This window comes from Condylura cristata, unplaced genomic scaffold (genome assembly GCF_000260355.1).
Source record: "Condylura cristata isolate star-nosed mole 26May11 unplaced genomic scaffold, ConCri1.0 scaffold00008, whole genome shotgun sequence".
Taxonomy (NCBI): Eukaryota; Metazoa; Chordata; class Mammalia; order Eulipotyphla; family Talpidae; genus Condylura; species Condylura cristata.
The window spans coordinates 5409607-5427984 of record NW_004567109.1 but is presented as its reverse complement, the minus strand read 5'-3'; the positions used below and the strand labels follow the sequence as shown (position 1 = coordinate 5427984).

At 59.8% G+C, this 18378-nt stretch overlaps 1 protein-coding gene across 1 annotated transcript in view; it reads right to left on the bottom strand.

Moving 5' to 3' along the window:
- Positions 1-1619: 1619 nt before the first annotated feature.
- The window catches only part of KAZN (kazrin, periplakin interacting protein), a 345483-nt gene continuing 328724 nt past the window's right edge, over positions 1620-18378 (bottom strand). Inside the window, exons 8-14 of the mRNA XM_004679336.2 lie at positions 17019-17224; positions 16460-16578; positions 8823-9054; positions 7408-7509; positions 6790-6956; positions 6056-6164; positions 1620-4702 (exon numbers count right to left, since the gene is read on the bottom strand). Of these exons, the coding sequence (XP_004679393.1) occupies positions 4538-4702; positions 6056-6164; positions 6790-6956; positions 7408-7509; positions 8823-9054; positions 16460-16578; positions 17019-17224 (1100 nt within the window). The 3' untranslated portion in view covers positions 1620-4537. The remainder of the gene's footprint in view (positions 4703-6055; positions 6165-6789; positions 6957-7407; positions 7510-8822; positions 9055-16459; positions 16579-17018; positions 17225-18378) is intronic.

Genomic DNA, 18378 nt, shown 5'->3' with positions numbered 1-18378 from the left:
ACCCCTCAAGAGGCTGAGGGTGGGGCTGTGAGCCCTCAGAGCGCATAGCACAGGGGCGTGATGTTGTCAACAGGAGTTGAGCCGGGGCAGAGGGAAGTTCAGCAGGGAAAGAGGAAAAGGAAGAGAAGTGTGGGCATGAGGGACAGTGTGTGCAAAGGCCCTGTGGTAGCAAGAGAAGAGTAAGCAGGGCTGACAAAAGGCCCACAGGGCTGGAGGGAAGGAAGAGTACAGGGGGTCCACCTCTTTAGGGTGCTGATGGGCCCCTAGACTGTCTGCAAACTCATCTTCAACTTCTTTTTTCTCTCCATCTCTCTGTTCATTTACCTAACACACCAGGAGTATTGTGGGAGCCGTTGTGGGGGTGGGGGGTGGGGGCGGTTAGTATTTGGACAGTCCTGGGCCCTGCGGGCCCACACAGTCGTCTTAATGCAAGCTTGACGATGAACTTCAGAGGACTTGGCTTACGTTCTCCGGGAGTTCAGCAGAGATCCATCCTGGTGCAGAGAGAGGTGAGGGGTGGGATCAAACAAGGCTACTTAGGGGGGCCAGTCAGCCCAGTGCTGGGGCGCACCAGGCTCTCTGAGCTCTGCTGAGCGAGTGGGCCCGCAGAGGTCACTGGCAGGTGCGTGCAGATGGGGCTCAGGCGCTCAGCTCTCCCCCTGCAGAAGGGCGGGAGGCGACTTCCTGCACTAGGTCTGTCTTCTCAGTGGCGAGAGGGAGTTAGCAGCAGCCTGTGGCTCTTGGGATGGCTCCTGGATTAAGTGAGTTACCTGTGCAAAGTCCTAGACACCCAGTGAGCGTTCAAAGAGACAAAATCCTAGTGGCTAATTATGATGAGAACCCAGGCCCCTCCCCTGGGGGCATGGTGAGGCTTAGCGGCGCAGAGCGATCTCCCCTCAACCCTGCGTGGGGCTGCAGCCCTCGGGCGGGCGGGCCTTCCCGTCACTCCTTCCCCAAAGGCCAGGGTGCACGGGCGGTGGGAAAGCAGCACCCAGGAGGAGCGCACATGCACAGGTGGGTGCAGCATTCCCTGGGTGTTTCATCTGAGGTTGTGCTGGGCCCTTGGAAGCCAGCACCACCTCGTGCAACCAGCAAGGCTTAAAATAGACACCTTAGGAGTTTTGTTACAGCAGCCTGAGCCGACGGAGACAACCACCCAAGAGCTCTTCTGACCACTGGAAAATATAAATTCCCTGGGGCGAGGGGGGTGACATGGTGAAAAAAAGTGACCCTAAGGGAGGGTGACTGGGCAGGCGGCAGCGGGGGCCCAGAGACAGGGCAGAGGGGGCCCTGCCAGGGGAGAGCAGACCCCAGGCTTTCCCACCAGGACAGAGCACACCTGAGCCCCATGTGGGTGATGGCACCTGGTCAGGTGAATCCATGTTAGAAGGGGGTTCAGGGGGTGCAGGGGAGTGCTCAGTGAGGAGGCAGGGGCAAGTCTGGGGTTCGGAGACACGCGACTGGGTTTTGAATCCCTATCCCGTGACTCCTTAGCGTTATGGGGCTGTGCCAGCCCCTCGGCCCGTCTCCCTCAGTTTCCCCACCTGTGGAATGGGTTTACACCGCCACTGTCAGAGAGGCTGCTGGGAAAATGCAGTAAGAACAGCACAGACCGAGGCCACTGCGCAGTAGTGTTTATTGTTTGTTACAGTGTTAAAATCACTTCTGGGGAGACAGTCCAGGCTCCGACCAGCAACTAAGGCCAGGGACATCATCTCGGCTCACGCCCAACTGGCCCCCGGGGCAGCCAAGGCCCTCTGTGCTGGGGCTCCGGAAATTCTAGAAGGTGAGCATCGACGGTGCTCTGACATCGGTTCCTCGGCCCCGCCACTCACCTGCCCTGAGCCTGCCGGGCCCCAAGAGCAGAGTGGATGCGATGGTGGCCAGGACATGGGGTTCTGGTGGGAGCCCTGGGCTTGGAGCAACGGGGTTAGGGGACCCTGCAGCCACACCCGGCCATACCGTCCCACTCTGCTGGACCCAGCCCTGTTGGGTGGCCTCAACATTTGGGGTCGCCCCCTGCTGGCGGGGTGCTATAGAGACCTCCGGCCCTCTCCAACCCCTCTCCAACGCCGACGTGGTGTCTCCCTGCCTCCTGCAGGCCCAGCGCTAACTGTGGTGCTAACAGACATCTGGGGAAACACTGCTCAGCTGGCGACAAAGGGGCTTCCAGCAGCTCTGGGCCCAGAAAGCTGAGGGTGCGCTGGGCAGGTCCCCACTGATGGCCAGCCTCTACACCACCCTGTCCCCGGCCGTGGGGCCCAACCTCCCCTTCCCAAGGACTTGGAGGCACAGCCGACCGATGCCACCCTCCAGAGAAGCACAGCGGGTGTCCTGCAGCCAGATGGTGTCACCGCGGGACCAGGACAAGACACGACTCAGATGGCCCCTGCTCCGCCAGCCTCTGTCAGCTCCTGCCGGCTGTCTCTGCACCCCTGCTCCTGCTCCGGAAGCAGACAAAGCTCACCCACGTGGCTGAGCGTGAGGGAGGCTTGTGCATTAGCCACCCGTCCCCGTGCTGAAAAGCCAGCGTCAGAGCTGGCGGGTTGCAGGCGCAGGGAGCACGGAAGGAACATTCCAGGCTGCCCATGTGGCCCCAGACCTGCCAACCAAATGCTGCTGATGTTTTGGGCTTTGCCCTCACTTCCAGGGACCCCTCGTCCATAGCCCAGCTTGTCCCCAGTGGAGCTGGGTCAGGGAGCCACGTGAGCTTCACGGCTGACAGCTTGGGTGAACGCTGGTTTCAAATAAACAGACACCCCCCTGCCATTCTGCCCCCCGCCCCCCAGAGGCAGGTCCTGGGGACCCTGGTCACCCAGCCCGAAAGCTGGCTCCGTGGCAGCAGGTCATGGGGCAGGGTCACTCTCTCCGGGGCCAAGGACTGTAGCTTCAGGGTCCATGTGTGGCTGACTCATAACCCCGGGGGCAGTTCAGAACCTTCTGCAAAGCCACGCCCAGTGCAGACTCTCCCCCTCAGCACCTCAGGACAGTGTCCCCAGGCAGCCAGGCATTCTGTGTCCTGTGGCAAGGACGGCTGTACCCCTAAGGTGGAGAGAAGCTCACGGCCTCCTGCGCCAGCCAGCGAGCAGAGTCCTCGAGGGCACGGTGCCGGGTCTATGCTTTTCCCAGGAGGACAGTTTTTCGGACTGAAGAACCCGGGCTTTGACAGTTGTGGGAGGCGGATGCACGTCTGTGTCTTGCAAAGTCACACCTTTCATGCAAATGATTTCAATGGAAATAACATCGGGCCCCGTGCCCGATGCGCTTTGACACCTGAAGCTAAGCGGGATCCAGGTGCGCTTTGTCCTGCTCTCATCACCCCTCAGCATCCAGGTCAACTAACCTGGGTCTGAACACCTGCGCCAAAGCTGGTTCTCGAGGTGCGTGTGGGATCTCTCTCCTCGCGTTCAAATGCTGTTGGGGGGCTCTTGAGGATCCGAACGTTGAACATTACTTGTTCTCCTTTTGCACACTGCTCTGACCAAAACCAGGCAGTTGAGTACCAGGGCAATGTCGTTCCTGCGTGGTGAAGGGACAGAGACTACCCCTTCCCACCCCTAGCTTCCTACCTGTCTCCTGAGAGGTTACAAGTATGTTACAGACATTAGCAAGTGTTAATTCTTACAGGTCGGGGACGGGAGCCACAAGTATGATAGATGAAGAGGCACAGAGAGGTGAGGACACTGGGAAAAGGTCACACAGCAAAATGGTGGCAGAGTCAGGAAGAGGGCTGGAAGCTCCCTCTGCCATCTCAGTGACTTTGATCTGGGACATTCTTCTCAAGCAGGACATGAAGAGCACACCTACATTTCAGGGGACCATCACACAAAGTCTCCAGCACCCCATCCCAAACCCACCGCCGCCCCCCTGGTAGAACGTGCCAGTCACTCCGATGCGGTCATCACACCCTTCTTCCTGTACCCCTGGGAAGTGGCTCCTCAGCCTCACCCCCGCGTGAACCCCACCCGCCTCCCCCATGCAGCAGCTCCAGGAGGGGTCAAACAGCTCTCCAACAAACACGTGCACTCCCTTGGGGCCGCAGCTACTGGGGGGAAGGAAATGACCCCCCCATTTTGCATTCTCTCAGGAGAGACTCAATGGCCCAAGCCAAGCTCCCAGTCCCGGGGTGTGGATGCGGGGCCTGGACCCCTGGCACCCCGGGAGGAGCCCCGCGAGGACCCCGCTGGCTCTGCACGTCACTCCCCAGTGCCCTTTGCCTGGCTGGAGCCCTACCTGTCCGGCTGGGCGGTGTTTGGGGGTGCTCGGGGCCTCTTTCCCCTTGGCTGCTCAGTTCAAGGCTTTGGGGACCACCTGGGTTCCCCGACACTGACAGTCACTGTGAGGTGGGACCGGGGCGATAGGGAGGTGGCCACACACTGGCCCTTCCCCACGCAGGCAGGGCTGGCCGCCCATCTGGCCAGTCTGAGGGGCCTGCCCAGAAGCTGGGGCGCCCAGCTCCAGGTCACTATGTACAGTGGGGCCGATCGCCTGCCCCTCCCTGGGGATCTCCGAGCGGATCTGGCGGGGTGCGGGCGCCTCACACGTTGGTGACCTCCAGGCTGCTGTAGCCCTCCAGCCGGCACTGCTCGGGCCTGCCCTGGAGGTCCTCGTCCCCGCAGTCTTCGTTCTGAAGGGAGCCGTAGTCATCGTGGAAATCGGGGTCTTTGCTGCTGAAGCCCCTGCCGATCTTCCCCAGGGGCAGCTGAGACGGGAGAAGAAGAAGGAAAACAGTGGAATGTCTGCGGGCCTGCGAAACCCGAGCTCCCCAGTTCTGACTCCTGTGTGACCTCAGTAACTTGCGTACCCTCTCTGTGCTCCTGCCAAGAGTCCCGATACCCTGATTCAGGACAGCAGTGGGATTTCATGGGGAACGTGAGGGACAAGCTGCGATGTTCCCCTCCCAGGAAGGAGCCCCTCAGCCCCCGAGGGAGAGGACGGCCCGTCTGGAGACCCACAGACACCTCCCTCCTCTGCGGCGGGAGGACAGTGAGAACGCTCCAGCGTGGCGTGAGGTCTGACCGCACGCCTGAGTCACAGAGGAACGTTCTGGCATCTCCTGGTGGGGGCCAGGAGTGTGGGTTTTGGAGACTCACAAAGTGGGGCTCAGAGCCTGCTTTGCCATTTCTTAGTGGCGTGACCTTGGACCGTTTTCTGGGCTAGGAAAGGCGGGTAGTGGTTCCTGCCTCCTGGGGTGTTGAAGAGTCAAAACCCCATCTGCAAAGACACAGCCAGTTGCTGGCGGGGCGGTGGGAGGGGGCAGCGCCCCCTGTGGTCCCGCTGGCCCTCGGTCATATCGCCCCTACAGGACTGACCCCAGGATGCCACCAGGGCCCGGGTCTCGCCACCCATTTCTTGGCTGGGCTTTCTCTCAGCCCTGGGGCCCCTCAGCCTTTCCTGGGGACCGCGCTCCCCTGAGAAACTCTCCCACCCAGACAGCCCACGCATCTGCTCAGAGGTTGCTCTTTATACACAAAAAGGAAGGCTTTGGGCCCCCACCTCCAGAGCGAATTTCACTCCTTTGGAGGTGATACCGCCCCAGCGGGAAAGCACTTTCTGGGAGGTGACCCGGATTCGTGCTGGCACCCCATCCAGTACCCCCTGGATGTTTGCTGAATGAGCAGGAGGCCTGATGGATTCGCCAGCGCTGGCGCCTGGCTTAGGGACGTGTGCAGGGCTGGGGGGCTGGGGTGGGGTTCAGGGGATCAGGCGCTCGGGCACATCTACTGCCACTGGCAGGCCCCTGGAGCCCAAGAGCTAAATTGGTGGTTGCTGGAGTTTGGGGTGCGCTGGCACCCTCTGGGCAATCTGGCCGCAGGCTGGGCCCCACCATGCCCCGAGGCCCTTTGCATCGGGTGGGGGGGTCCCAGAATCTGTACTTTGAGCAGGCAGGTGAGATGCCGCGTCTGGAGCCGTGCTGCGCCTGGAGCACCTGGCAGGTGCCGGGAGCCGCTTCCAGGCCCTTTGCGAGCCACATCCCAGACCAGCCCTGGGGCCCTCCGCATGGCCGGGCGCCTTCCCGGGAGGCAGGCCTCAAGGCACGGTGGGCGTGACTTACCCGGCCCGCCTTGTACTTGATGCCGCTGTCCTCTTTCCCCGCCCGGGTGACGCTGGAGGCCCTTCCCGGGGGCGTCCCGAAACGCTCGGCCTCGCGGATGCCGGCGGAGCTGGGGAGAGACCCATCGCAGGGGTCAGGGAGGCCCAGGCAGCTACTGTCCCTGCTGCCCCCGGGGACACGCACTGGTGACAGTGACCCTGACCGCTGGGGGTGGACAGAGGACCCCCACAGGCCGCCCTGTGCTGAGCACCTCACACCTGGAGCTGGGGAGCGCCGCAGTCATTCTGGGAGGGAACCCCCTGGGAGGGGCTGAGTTTGTCTTCCAGGGCTGCATCTCTGGTCACTCTTCGGATGAGGCTGGGGAGGCGCTGACGTGGCCTGCTCACTGCGACCTCCGGTGCCATTAATACGCCCTTCCGTGTCCCACACCGTCCCCTCTGCCTGGAGGCCGTCACACGCGTAGGCCAGTGCAGCACCCCCCAGCTCCAGCCCCTCCAATGGCCCCTCTGCACACTCACTGGCCCCCCCTTCTCTAGACGCCCCGGGACTGTGCGCCCAGCCCACACCTGAACAGCCCTCTACTGCTCTTTGGTCCGTGAGCTTGAGGGGAGAGCGCGCTCCTGGCTTGGTCTGGTCTGTAACGGGAGAGCCCTGGCGGCGGGGACAGTGAGAGGTCAGGGTGGCAGCCGGGTCCCTGCTCGCAGGGCCCAGCGCGGTCAGCAGCCCGCACTCACTTGGCTGGGTGGAAGATGGCGCTCATCTCCTCCGCCAGGTGTCTGCGAAGGATGTGCTTCCCGCTGGGGATGCCCAGGGCGGTGGCCATGGCCTCGGCATTGAACGTGGGCTCCAGCATCAGCACCGCCCCGTGGACGCCGCTGTTGGTGAGGTTGTCTGCGTACTCCTGGGCACAACGGCACGAGGCTGTTAGTCCGAGGGGCCAGTTCCTAGTGGGGACGCCCCCAGCAGCAAGGCCTTGGCCTCTGAGACCGCTGAATTAATTTTTAATTTTTATTTCTTTACTTCTCACATCTTTAGCTATTTTTAACATCTAACTAACTGGGACCATTTAGTTTAATTCTGAGGGGCCCCCACCTCACTCTTAGGGCCATGAGGGCAGCAAGCAAGACTGTTTGGCCCTGAGATACCCCCAGATCTTGGCAGGCGGCCCATACATAGTTGTTGAATGAGATGGGCACCCCACACACGCCCAGCACCCCCACGCCCAAGAGGAAGCGCATGTCCTTCGCCGGGACCTGAATGGGGTTCGGACGGGGTGGGGGGGGGGTCCCTGCAGCCCGGACAGGATGCCCCTGCACCTGAGTACACCTGCACGTGCCGGCCCCACCCCTCACCTTCAGGTCGATGTCCCGCACCCACTTGAGCACCCGCTGGTTGGTCCAGACCACCGGGTCTATGTTCTGTGTCTCACAACGGGCCCGGCGCTCCTGAAGGGCCTGTGGGGTGGGAGATAGGGGTCCGCTGGGGCACAGGGTGACTCCAGACCCCCCACCCGCGCCGCAGGGAGCAAGTCTCCATGGCTCACGCAAGGTCTGTGGGAGAGTTTAGGGGGGGCTCCGAGGCTGCTCCAGGGCTCATGTGTGCGTCAGCCTTTCCTTCAAGGAAGCGCCCCTTCCTGGAGTCGGGGTCCAGGGGGAGAGGGGCCTGTGTCTGGGGGTGGGGCCGGGGGGAAGCTGCCCAGCGAGTGCCCAGAGCGTTTCTGTGGAGCGACACTGATGATGAGGCGCTTCTGTGCGGGGCCAAGTCTCGGGTCCATGCAGCCTCGAGGCAGTGAGTGTCATCTGGGTGTGACCCCCACCCCCAGCCCTGCAGGGGTCAGCAGGCACCTTTCACAGACGCCCCTTGGGGACCGTACCAAAGGGGTCCTGGCCCGTGGTGGACAGACCCTTCACCAGGGGTCCCCCACGCGCCTCCAGCAGCCCTAAGCCCCCGCCCACTTTTACACTTCCCGGCCAGGCCTCCTCCTTCACCAGGTGGGGGACCCCAGGGGCCAGGGCTGCTGCCATTTCCGGGGTGCACGGCCCCGCGGTGGGTGCTGAAGAGGCCATGGAGCCCCTCTCCTGCCCCCTCCTGATGCTGGATGGCTCGTGCCCTGACGTCACCCCTCAGGGCCCCTCCCACAGGGGAGTGCTGGGGAGACGCGCCAGTGGGTACCCTAGGAGCGGAGCAGAGGCCCTGCACTCTGCGGCTCGGCAGGGCTCAGTCAAAGGGGGTGTGTGCCTGGTGGGCCCCTCAGCTGCCTGCTGTCTCCTGGCATCCGATCGTGCCCCATCTCAAACTCAGCGCCGGGACCCCTGCTTTCTGCGGCCCCAGCTCTGTCTTCTGGCCTTTGCCCATGCTGTTCTCTCCTGGGGTGCTCTCCTCCTAGTCACTACTGATTGAACCCCGAATTCCTCTTTCCGGACTCAGGTAACTGTCACTATCTCTGGGGAGTCCCCCGATCCCTGCGGATGCTCCTCCAGATGTTCATGAAATCCTGGGTTTCTCTTATGGGAACAATTTCCCATGGAATCATGGCCACCAGGTGCCTTTGTGGTTCTTTCAGACAAACCGCACGTTTGTGGGGGTAAGGGCCCCCCAGAACACGCTCATTATGCAGGTGCTGGGGGAAGGGCAGGAGGAACAGACCCAGGTAGTGGAGGAGGGGTCGGGGGCGGGCAGGGGGTGGAGGGGCAGGTGGGGAGTGGGCAGGCTGATGCCCACGGGCGAGGGGGCGCCCAAGGCCCTTCGCCTGCACGCTGGCGCTCACCTCCCTGCTGAAGTTCACTTGGTACAGCAGCTCGATCCCCAGCAGGATGCTGACCTGGTGGAACTTCTTGGATATGTTCAGGTGCTTCTCCAGGTCCCGCTTCATCAGAGAGTTCAACATCCGCCCGTCCACCAGGTGGTTCTGGAAGGCCTGGGAGTACTGGGACAGGCCGATGTCGTTCAGCCAGGCCTTGGCCACCCAGTGGTGGTCCAGGTCGGCGGCTTTGGACAGGCTGGCGAAGAGACACAGCCAGAGAGGGGTGAGTGGGGGCGGGTGGTGGCAACGGAGCCACAGGCCGAGATGGAGGCAGAGGTGGAGAGAAGGGGGAGGCAAGGGCGGAGGGGCCGGGCAGCCAGCAACGACAGGCACAGGGACAGGCACAGGGCTGCGCGGAGCGGAAGAAGGGCAAGGAGCAGAGATCCGGAGGGAAGTGAGGAAGAGAGGAGCAGACGGCTGGTGGGTAGGAGATGGATGGCCGCCGGACAGTGCATGGAGGGACAGAGGACAGAGAGCCCCTCCAAGCACAGAGCGGGGTTGAAGAGAGAAAATGGGCAAGGCGTGAGCCCACCCTCTGCCAAGTGACCAGGGGCAGCCACAGGGTGGCCGGATTAGCAGCAGGAGGCAGCAAGCACCATGGCCGGCGCCCCACCCTGCCGGCGCCCCACCCTGCCGGCGCCCCACCATTGCCGGCGCCCCACCCTGCCGCAGGGGCTGGACAGCCTGGGCCCCGCCGTCTCCTCCACAAACTGGGAAGCTCTGGTGGTCCAGAGCCGGGAATGGCGCATCTTGGGCTCAGCTCCCCACCTTGGCCTTTGCTACCCCAAGTCCCCACCCCGCCCCCGCCTGTTTCTCTGTGTCCCACACAGAGATTATCCCAGAAGCACGCACAAGTAGGTATCAGAGGACACCGCGTGGTGTCAGGGCTGGACCTTTCTGGCGAGGGGCCCCTGGACGGCCTTCCCCTGCTCACCACGGGGAGGTCTGAGCAGCCACCCCAGCCCAAAGGGGTCAGGACGTGTAAGGGAAGCGGGGCTTACCCAGGGATGCCGCTCTCCTCCCGCCCTGAGCCCCCCTTTTTCTCCAGACAGAGGGAACGCCCGGCACCACTTCTCAGCGGGGCGCAGGGGAGCCTCCCTCCCAGAACACCCCCTATATTGGGGTCCCCTCTCGTCCCCCACAGTTGGACACCCACCTGGCTCAACTTCCTCCTTTCTACCCTCCTCGGCCCCCTCGGGGCACCTGGGCTTCCTCTCTCCGTGCCTCTGACCCTTCAGTCTGGCTCCCCCGCGCACCGCACCGGGGTGGACCACGCTGCCGCCCCCTGCTGGTGGCCCCGAGGGGGGGGGGCTGCATTCCCCTCTCTTCACCACAGGCCCCAGCGCCCCCTAGCGCCGAAGAATGAAGGGCCAATCACCCCACTTCACTCAGCCTCTCCTCCCCCCACCCACCGCTCCCATGTCTGGGTGACGCCACTTCCTAGGCGCCCACCTTGTCTGCTCATGGGACTCTCAGATGTGCGTCCCTCTGAGAGCCCCAGCTTCCGGCTCACTGTCCTGGCGATGAAAACTCCTGCCACAGGGATAGGGCCTCCCAGGGCACCCCCTCTCCCAGCTCTCCCCCACCCCTACACCACCTGGGTCAGCCCTCTCCTCCCCCGCCCGTCCATCGTCATTCACTCTGGCCAGTCAGGATTTGGACACATTCCGGGTACTCCCGGTGGAGAAGGAGGGGAGGCGGAGGCGGCTGCTGCCCTGGGGGGACGCTGCTCCCCCATCCTGAGGCTATAGGGCGGGGGAAACATGGGTGCCCGTCATTCCACTGGGGTGTCTGTCCCCTTTTCGCCTCTCCTGGCGTCAGGCTACAGCCACCTCTGCCGTGGGTTTCTGCCTCCCGACTGTCCCCTGCCCTTCTAACCCACTGTCCCCATGGCTTCCCGGTGGCCTTTTAAAACACCAGCCAGGTCACGTCACCCTCTGTAACAGCTGCCAGTGGAGGCACCTTCAGTGCATTTACTAAGGGACAGAAACCGGTCTGAAAAGGCTACGTGCGGTGTGACGCCCACTCTGGTGTTCCGAGAAGACAGACTACAGAGACAGTGCTGTGGTCAGCTCCAGGGACTGGGGTGCAGGCTGCTAGAGGCTGGGGTGCAAGAGGAATGAGTGGACGGAGCCCAGGGGCTCACGGTCAGAGAGACCGTTCCGCCTGACGCAGAAGAAGAGCCACACCAACCACGTGCTCTGGCCCTGTGTGTCCGTGGCTTCCTCCTTGGAACAGAGGTTCCTTCTGGCGGGGACACTGAGAAGGGGGGCGGCTGCGGCCGTGTCGGGCGGGCTGCATATCGGAAATGTGGACACCCAGTTCTGCTAGGAAACTGTCACTGCGTCCGGCAACCATCGTCCCTTAGCCTCGCTCTGTTCTGGCTGATCTATTTGCAGAAGAAGCGTGAGGACCGCTGAGATGAGGGAGGTGTAAGGCAAAGGGTGGCCCACAGCCTCGGGCCACAATGAACAGCACAGCCCAGCTGCAGGGCGAGGCAGGCCCAAGCTAGGACGAAGAGGCGCCTACGACCTCCCAGGGCCCCCTCCCCACCCCCACCTTTTTCTCTAAAATCTGGCTGATATGGAATGTGGAGTCATTCCCCTTCTCCCCCCGGCCCCCAACATCTAAGTCCCTGCTTCTCCCCCCTTGGGGGACAAGGCTTTCCAGCAGGCCTTCTCCATTCTCAGCCAAAGGAAGAACCCTCCACTGCCTCAGTCTTGTTCAAGTATCTCCTGGGCTGGTTTGGGTGTTGATGGGGAAAAGAATTCAGGCCCTCCCTGGTGGTGCAAGGGGTTAAAGTGCAGCACTACGAAGCTAGCCACAGACACTGCAACATGAGATGATCCCCAGCCAGGGAGCTGACCCACATGGTGCTCCATATCAGCAGGTCCGCCTGTCCTGCTCCTCATTCTGTCTCTGGTGAATCCTCTCACCACCCCTGTACCTCTGGCCTGTACCTCAGTTCTGTATGCAAAATAATTAAATCTTACCAAAGAAAGAAAGAAAGAAAGAATTCAACCAGTTGGTAACAAAACTAAAATAGCCCTAAAAAATAAAATCTTAAAAAAAATGAGTGAGGAAACAAAAGACTTTTAAGCAAAAAGTGTGGAGAGAACTCATCATCAGAGGAATGACTACGAGAACATTAAAGGAAATTTCCTTAAGAGGAGAGAAAATAAGAACATGGAATTTTGGACCACATTAAAGCATAAAGATGAAAAAAAGCCAAAATTCCAACAAAAGCTTAACAACCAGAGATGGACAAAGGACTGAGTAGCCATTTCTCTGCTGAAGATATAGGAAAGGCCATAGTCACAGGAGAAGGTGCTCAACATCACTATCGCCAGGGAAACACAAGCCAGCTACAGTGAGGTACCAGCTCACACTGATGGGGCTGGCTGCTAGAGAAAAGGGAAAAAAACCAACAAAACAGAAATAACAAGTGCTGGCGAAGATGTGGAGCAATTGGTGGGAATGTGAAATGGTATAGCCCCTGAGGAAGACAGCATGGCGGCACCTCAGAAAACTGACATATATTTATCATGTGCTGTAGCATTTCCACTTCCGGGATATACACCCGGATCTTGGTGAGATATTTTGGTGTCAACCATATTTACAGCAGCATTATGTACAAATCTAAAACACAGGAGCAAACCAAGTGTCCCATGGACAATGAATTGTTAAATAAAATGTGGCCTCGTCAAACATTGGAATAGTATACAGTCTTTAACAAGGAAGGAAATTCTGTCATGTGCTAAAACATGGGTGACTCTTGACGACATTATGTTGAGTGAAATCGGTCAGGTACAAAAAGTCAAATACCACATGATTCCACTTAGCTGAGAGTTGTAAAAATCATACTGACAGAAAATAGAACGGTGTTTGTAGGGGAGGAGGGCTGGAAGGAGGGCGGCGAGGAGGCGATTGTTTCATGAGTACAGTGTTCATTTTACGGGATTTAAAGTTATAGGGACGAGGGAGGTAGTGTGTGCATAACAGTGTCAACATATTTACTACCACTGAATTGTGCGTTTAAAAATGGTTAAGATGTGAGTGACCATTACATTTTATGTTATGTGTATTTTATTACACACACACACAATTTTTTTTAAAGAAACAAAGACGAGTGGAAATGGCAACTATCTGAGTAAATGTTTTCTCATTTGCAAATCTCCTTAAAAGGTAAGGGCACCAGTTTAAAGAAAAAGACTACCTCTGTTTCCCTGAGCCTGTACTATATGGAGATACTAAGGGCTCGTAACAGGAGCAGGGAGGCAGAGAAACAGCATCCCGCATTGTGTGACATTCTTAGAAGCTAAGTGTGTATTTTGTAACCCCTAGAGCAGTAATAAAAAATAAAGACTTACAGCTTATAACCTGGAGTGGGGGCATGCAACACATCAAAAACAAATGGTGAAAGAGGGAGAAAAGAACAAAGAGTAAATTTAAGCACACAAAACAAGAAAACTCTGGTGATCCCTTCTGCAGGAAAGAAGCCCTCAACGTCTTTGCTTAGTCCGGGGGATGGGGGTGCGGGAGGCTGTGTGTGTGTGTGTGGGGGGGCAACCAGGAAGCTCTGAGCAACTCTGCCCCTGGGTGTGGGGCCCCCTCCTCTCCAGGGCTTACACCCCCCCTTTCCTGATGTGCTCAGACCTTCCTGCCTAACAGGGCTCCCTGCGAGCTCTCGGTTCTTAGTATTCCCTCCCCGGCGGGCAGCTTGAGGCTCCCTGGGCCGAGGGACACCACAGCCCCACTGGAAGGACTAAGAGAAGGGGGTGACCCCGTTTGCCTTCCCTGCTCTCACCCCACGGCCACCCAGGGCCCAGCCTCCTGTTCTCCAAGCCTGTTCTTCACCCTCGCCCACTTCTGCTTAACACCCTCAGCTACAGCCTTCAGCCTGGCCACGCGGGCGGGGTTTCTCATCTGGCCAGTTGTCCCCTGGACCTGCAGCTCCCGGGTGGGGGAGCAGATGTGGCTTATCTCGAGGCCCAGGGTCCCCTCAGCTCAGAGCATAGGCTCAGCAAGTTCTAGAATGTAGAGCCTGGGAGAAGGAGAAGCCTGGGGTAAGAGCTGCGGCTTCCAGTGTACCGGGAGGCTGCCTGGGACGGAGCTCCCAACTGGAACCTGCCACCCAAGACAGGCTCCCTTCCAGGATGACACGCACAGGGAGGCCCCGTGACGTCCCCAGGGCTGGCCGGACCCTGCTGCTCTAGGGAGGCGCTTCTCTGCAGCGGCAACCCTGAATCCGAGGCTCTGGGCCCAGGCTGTTGCTACTGAGCTGGAAGCCCCTTCTCTCTGGCCTGGAGATGAAACACGAAGCCACAAGAGGTGGGGTGCAGGGGCGGGTGGAGGCACAGCAACCATGCCCACCTGCAGGCCTGCGGGAAGCACCGGCTGCCCTCTGGCCATCCTCTGCGCCTCTAGGGCGCCCCCGCCTGGCCGCTCTCTCCTCTAAGCATCCCGCTTGTGTAAAACACCGTGATTAAGCGAAATTCAGGTGTTTTCTAATCTTTGACACTGCCCCTCCCCGCACCGAGGCCAGGTCGACCTGGCATTGGGCTCTGGGCACAGAATTTATCCACTGTCGGCATTATTCTTTAGTAAGAAGATGACGCCCTTCTGGCTCCATCATCCTCAACCCTCAGATCTTGTGCCTCTGTGCCTCAGTTTCCTCAGTAAAATGTGGAGAGTCATGCCTTCTGGGGCTCTGAGGGCGAAAGGGGTGAGAGAAGGTAGAATCCTTACAGCCAGGTCTGGGACACCTGAGGGTCCCAGATGAAATAGCAGCAGGGGCCCCACCTCCGTCTGTTTTAAACACAAAGGCAGCCTGAAATGGTTGGAAGATTGAGTGGGTGTGAGTGGGTGGAGCCTGGGTGACGTGGCGGGGGGGGGGCGCTGGTCTCCGAGTGGGTGGAGCCTAGGGTGACTTAGGGCGAACCTGTCTCTGAGTGGTATTTTCTCCATGGTTACAGTGGGGGCGAGACCTTGGTCCTGCCTGAGGTCGTGATGGTGAAGCCTTGTCCACAGAGGCCCGTGATGGGCCGCAGGGCAGCTGGGCTCTGCTGTGGGTGTTTTAGAGCTTAGGGGAACCAGGCTCAGAGAGGGCAAGGTCATGCCCAAGGTCACATGGAATGTGTCCTTGAAGAAAACCTCATAGGGTGCTTTCCCTGGAGCCCATGGGCCCCTAAGATCTTCATGGGTGGCCAGAGGGTCACAGAATGCAACATTTTTTCTGGGGAAAGTTTCAAAAGTTTTGAGTAGATTCTCAAACAGGCCATGACCCCCCAAAAGGTGAACAAACACAACTTATGTAACCAAGTCAGAGACCGGCCAGATTTCCCCTGGGAACGGAGACGTCAAATAAAGGCCCCACCCAGGAGCCACCCCTGCCGGTGTCTAAGCCGGCGAGACCCTCGGAGACGCCCTCCCGGGCACCAGGCCATAGCTCTCCTCCAGGACACACAGATACCCGGGTTCCTGCCTGCAAACTGGCCTGATTTCCTGCCCCAGCCCCCTCGCTTTTTAGCCCACAAAACTGCTTCTGCAAATAATGGCACACACCACCAGGTTTGATTAATTAACTGCACAAAAAATGATGGGAAACCACTGAAGGAGATAATTATGCACCAGAGAAAGCAACAGCTTCAGAGCTTCCTTCTTCTGAACCCCAACTGCTGGGTGTGTGGTCCATCTCCTTCCCTGCGGCTGCTTGGCGAACGACGGTCCCCCCAAAGGTTCTGCTCAGCAGTCCAGGCTGGGCGGGGGTGGCGAGGGGTCTCTCTGGGGGCCCCAGCTGCTGCAGGTGCGCCTGCTAACGGACACCCCTCCTGACCTGACAGACTAAGAACCTCCCAAGTGCCGGGTGTTCTGTTTATTTATGTTTACTGGGATGGATGATAAATATGTTTCTGCACAAGAGGGTAGAAAGCCTTACGCTTCCTCCTCCCCTACTTACTCAGAACTACGAGCCAGCTGTGCCCTGGCCTGGTACCCGTGCTGGGGGCTGCAGTAACCCAGGCCGCCTGCTCGTCTTCCCATCCAGACCTGCCAGTCTCTCTCTCTCCGTCTTCCCTCACCTTGGGGCAGTCAGCCTGGGGTTTCCGTGCAAAGCAGTGGGCGTTTGGCTTAATTCCCAGATACACCCCAGTTGGTCCTTCAGGAGTTCTAGGGTCCCCTGTCAGCCCTCCTGACAGGCACATTGTGGAATTGTCTGGCATCTGGGGCCTTGCTTGCTCCCTGCATCTCCATCTTCCTTTGGGGAGAGCTGGCCCGAGAGCTCCTTGGGTCTCGCTGGGTCTTCCTGAGTTTTACTGGGTTTCACTGGGTTTCCCTGGGTCTTCCTGGGTCTCGCTGGGTCTCCCTGGGTCTTCCTGAGTCTCGCTGGGTCTCCCTGGGTTCGCTGGGTCTCCCTAGGTCTCCCTGGGTCTACCTGGGTCTGCCTGGGTCTCCCTGCTGGCCAGAGGCACTCTGGGCGCTTCTCATCACAGCTCCTCGTCCTGCTCACCTGCCAGCCTCTGCTGCCTGCCTGTCCCTCCCCCCCCCCAACCTGTGGGCTCCGAGGTCTCTCGGGCGCCCACCTAGGGGCCAGGGCCTCTCACCTCCTGCCTGCCTCTGCGTCGCGGTAGTCCTCGATGGCCAGCCGCAGCTTGCGTCGGTGCAGAGAGCTGCACACGCCCAGGCCCAGCTCCAGGTCCTCGTCGCTCAGACTCAGCAGCACCTGCGCCCACAGGTGGGGGCTGAGCTCCTGGGAGAGAGGCTGGGGTGCACCTGAAGCCCCCCAGGACCTGCTGCTGGCTGTGCCAATGTGGGTGGGGGTGGACTGTGGGTGGGGCTGAGTCTCCATCCCTCCCCGCCATCCTTCCAGGAAGGGCGGGCAGGGAGGTCTCAGGGTCCACCTTGGCTGGCTCCTGCTCCGGCAGCTGGCCGGACCCCGCTGGGCCCCTCCCCGCACCAGGTAGTCCTATTTTAAGGATGAGGAAGCTGAGAGCAGAAAGGTGAGGCCCCTTGCCGGGGAGACTCCACACCCAAGTGGGGACTCTGGAGCCTGAACCAGATGTGCGGCCCCTGGCTGGTCTTTCCCTAACCTCAGGGACAGGGCAACAGCGGGCAGGGAGGGGCAGAACTGTGGCTGTCCCGCAGGACCCCAAGGGTTCCTACCTTCCCACTCTTCACATTCTCTGCGCAGGCCTTCACGTACATGGGCATGGCCATGACCACCTCCAGCCAGGCCTGGACGGTGCCGGCCTTCCAGTGGGACATGGGGGTGGTCCTGACCAGCTCCACCTGCTGCAGCCGGTCCATCTGCTCCTCGCCCTCAGACAGGCTGAGGCTCTGCCGTGTCGGGCTGCACTGGCTGTCGGAGTCTGCAACACACAAGCCCAGGCGGCCATCTGGGGGCAGGCAAGGCTGGGGGGCAGGCAGCGTCGAGGGGCAGGCAGGGAGGGGGAAGAGGCAGGGCTGGAGGCAGGCTGCACCCCCTGAGTCTGCACTCTTGGGGCACAGGGTGTCCTCTCCCATGCATTCCTTCTCTTCAAAATCATAATGGCTTTTGTTTTATTTTACTGCCCCCCCTCAAGTAATCAATGTCCCTTCAAAAGAGTTATAAAAGCTGAAACCAGAAAAGAAAAGAATAAGAATAAAACAGAAAGCAAAAATCACCCCAAGTCCCACGCCACCGAGAGAGCAGCTGTCACTGTTTCGTGACATAGTCCTGGGGACACACAGACCCACGCTCACAAACACAGACCACACCACAGCTTCTGCCTTCTAAGGTGCTGATCGCGCTCACTGCGGGGGCGTGCTCTGACTCAGGGTGGGGCACCATCTTGGTACCACACAGGGTTCCTCGAACAGATGCTCCAGGATGCACCCCCTTCTTGTTGGGGGGCACTGGCATCCCCCACATTTCCCTAGTGTGAACACTGCAGCCACTGGTCACCTCGGGGGCCCAAACTCCAGGCCTTGGCACTCTGGAGTCCCTTCCTGGAGTGACCTTGCCCACCACTGCTCACTCTTCTTCTTCCATCACGGTGGGCGTTCATGTGGCACAGACACACCCCAGGCCGGCAAAGTACCTGCTTCATCTAAAGCAGGGTTCACCAAACCCCAAACAGATCATCTCAGTGACACGCGCAACGACACAGCTTAGAACAAGTCACGGTGAGAAATGTCCCTGCTGATGCCATGTGTGTCATGTGCCATCATCACGCCATGGGGAGGCCGGTCTGTCCAGCTGGACACTGCTCAGAGGACAGCATGGAGTTCGCCGCATCAGTTTCACAGGCCGAGTTGGAGAAGAGGGAGGTGACTCTCCTCTCCCGCACTTTGCATCGCCTCTGAGTTCCATAATCAACACACACATTCATAACCAAAAAAAAAAAAAATAATAAAAATAAATAAAGGGGGCCTCCCTGGTGGTGCAGGGGTTATGTCTCAGCACTATTAAACTATCCGCAGCTTCGATCCCTGCTCCGAGTTCCATTACGCCCAGGGAGCTGACCCACAGGGCGCAGCAGAC